This window comes from Austrofundulus limnaeus, unplaced genomic scaffold (genome assembly GCF_001266775.1).
Source record: "Austrofundulus limnaeus strain Quisiro unplaced genomic scaffold, Austrofundulus_limnaeus-1.0 Scaffold25, whole genome shotgun sequence".
In the NCBI taxonomy this organism is placed as follows: domain Eukaryota; kingdom Metazoa; phylum Chordata; class Actinopteri; order Cyprinodontiformes; family Rivulidae; genus Austrofundulus; species Austrofundulus limnaeus.
The window spans coordinates 3,243,787-3,246,302 of record NW_013952427.1 but is presented as its reverse complement, the minus strand read 5'-3'; the positions used below and the strand labels follow the sequence as shown (position 1 = coordinate 3,246,302).

Genomic DNA, 2,516 nt, shown 5'->3' with positions numbered 1-2,516 from the left:
TATGGTTTGATTTCTTTGTATATATGGATCACTTGGGTTGTTACCGACATCTAGTAAAAATTTCATGTCATTAGCACCTCTAATAATGTATTTACTGAGAAAAATGTTGACATGTTCACTACTTATTTTACCCTCTGTACATGCAAATACACTGACTGGAGAAGAAACCCACACACCTACAAACGCACACATTCTCATAATTAGACACTTGTTAGTGGGAGACATGATCCCTGCTGACCGTCATTAAGACTGAAACCTTTAGACTGAACAGGTGTGAGACTCTGGCTCTGTTCACGTCTTTCTGCAGAACTACGGCGGGGGTATGAGGCCTCCCCCCAACTCCATGGGACCAGGGATGCCAGGCATGAACATGTAAGTACATGAAGAAAATGTTTCGAATATATTTTTTACTAGAGGTGTCCCGATACCAGTTTTTCTCAAAATGAGTACAAATTGCCGATATCGAGTACATCATCATCTCCTGCCTACTGCTGCCCATTGATTGGTTCACAGGCCGAGGCGTTGCGTCACACAGATGAGATTAACTTTATGTGAATTGTTTCAAACAATTTTTCACAAGTTCAACTGAGCAGTCATGTGCTTTGATATATTAGCATTTGGGAGTGGTAGGACATCTTACTCTCCTGATRTACAGTATGTAGCTGTGTTGTCCTAACAATGAATGTGGTGTTTTTTASGGATGTGTTCTGTGAGTATTTTGTACTTATACTGCCTGTTGGAAACCAATTTTCCTTTGGGATATCAGTAAAAACTGATCTGAACAACAACCGTAGCAAGTTATCAAACAGCAACAAGCTAACATTGGCTACTATTAGCTTACCATTCTCTGTCATCCTGCACTCTTGTCATTAGCACCATACATGGATGGCCCGATACAGTCTTCAGTACCTTTCTTTTGAGTTTGGTGTAGTCCATATGAACCCTGCCCACATCAAGGCAGCATTCTGCAAAAATACATTTTTTCATAAATACTGTTGCAAATTAAAAAAATAATAATAACAAATGTAATAAATTGTGATTTTCTTTCAACTTCTATAACTTTCTAAAACATGAAACGTACAAACATTTTTCTTGAAATGTAAACTGTAACACTGTAACACAACTGAGTATCATAACAAGTATTTCGGTATCATTACCAGTATCTGTATCATTTTCAAGTATTTGGGGCATTTTGGTTTTTATTTTTAGAATAGGTACACTTTTTTTATCTCCTCGTGTCTTTCTGCATTCTGGGTCCAGCTCTACAAAATCATAATATCACTGGTTAATCTTACTTGTGTCAACAAGATTACAGAAAGGCTAAAAAATGGTTTAAAAAAACAGTTGTCATCATTTGCAGCTGAAGTACGCACAGGAGGCATACAGTATTCAGATTTAGACTTGAATATTTAGTTGTAGACATGTAGAGTCCACCACACATAACTCAGATCTGGTCCATTGACACGTCAACCCAGCAGTTCATACCAGCATCAAATCCCACCCTGGATATGATGTCATTTGCCTGAAATAGTTCTACTTTTCTGAAATAAAACATTGTGTTTACTGCTGGAGTGAAACACATAGAGATGTGTAGATTCTCTGTTTAAAGTAGACGATTGCGAAGTATCACAAAGCAGAAAATATAAGAGGGTTTTTCAAATTCTGTTAATCAGTCAAAATATTCTTCACAGTGATTATAGATGTTGATTAAAAAAATCTTAAAATCTGATTGATTTTCTTTTGTGCTTTTTCCCAAAATTCTAATAAAGTACCTTTACAGGTGTAACTCTCCATTCTGATTGTTAGAGGTTATCAGAAATTATATATAATCTGTAGTTTAATCCTGTAGTTCTACACCTTTACTTTATTTTATTAGTTGTATATTTAGCTCATTATAATTTGTTTATTAGGTTATATTAGTTGATCTGAGAAGCATAAATAACTGTGTAACGATGTTCCCAGGGGTCCCGGTGGACGAGGTCCATGGCCGAACCCCAACAACAACTCAGTGAGTCACTCTCTCCACACATCATCCTTCTGTCAGGACTGAGTGTTTACAACAACTGTGTTTTCTTCCTCCTCTCCACAGATAGCATATTCATCTTCATCTCCAGGAAACTATGTAGTAAGTGTCCTGTCGAGAACTCCTGTTCCACTGCCAGCCATAAATGACCTGTCGTGCTGTGATCTATACCTGGCATGCTGCCATGCACGTGCACTCAGCTCATAACTCTCCTTCTTTTCTTCTAACCCCTCAAGGGTCCTCCAGGAGGAGGCGGCCCACCAGGAACTCCCATCATGCCGAGCCCCGGAGGTGAGTTCTATGCTCCAGTTTGCTTCTTGATATCTGCTTTTATCCACTGTTCACCAAAGAGGGTTTGTCTCACACTCATCAAACCTGATTTCTGACGTACACCTCTTTAGGAGAGAAACACAAGAATCTTCTTATTTAGGTGGAAAAAAACAGTAAAACACAAAAGAAGCATTCTGAATGTGCTGTATATATTATATATATA

The 2,516-nt window shown here is 38.1% G+C and overlaps 1 protein-coding gene across 1 annotated transcript in view; it reads left to right on the top strand.

Annotated features, from left to right (window-relative positions):
* The window catches only part of ssbp4 (single stranded DNA binding protein 4), a gene marked incomplete in the record, with an annotated part of 114,255 nt that overhangs the window by 99,143 nt on the left and 12,596 nt on the right, over positions 1–2,516 (top strand). The window contains 4 exon segments of the mRNA XM_014004644.1: positions 308–372; positions 1,963–2,008; positions 2,090–2,125; positions 2,260–2,314. Coding sequence (XP_013860098.1) covers positions 308–372; positions 1,963–2,008; positions 2,090–2,125; positions 2,260–2,314 — 202 coding nt within the window.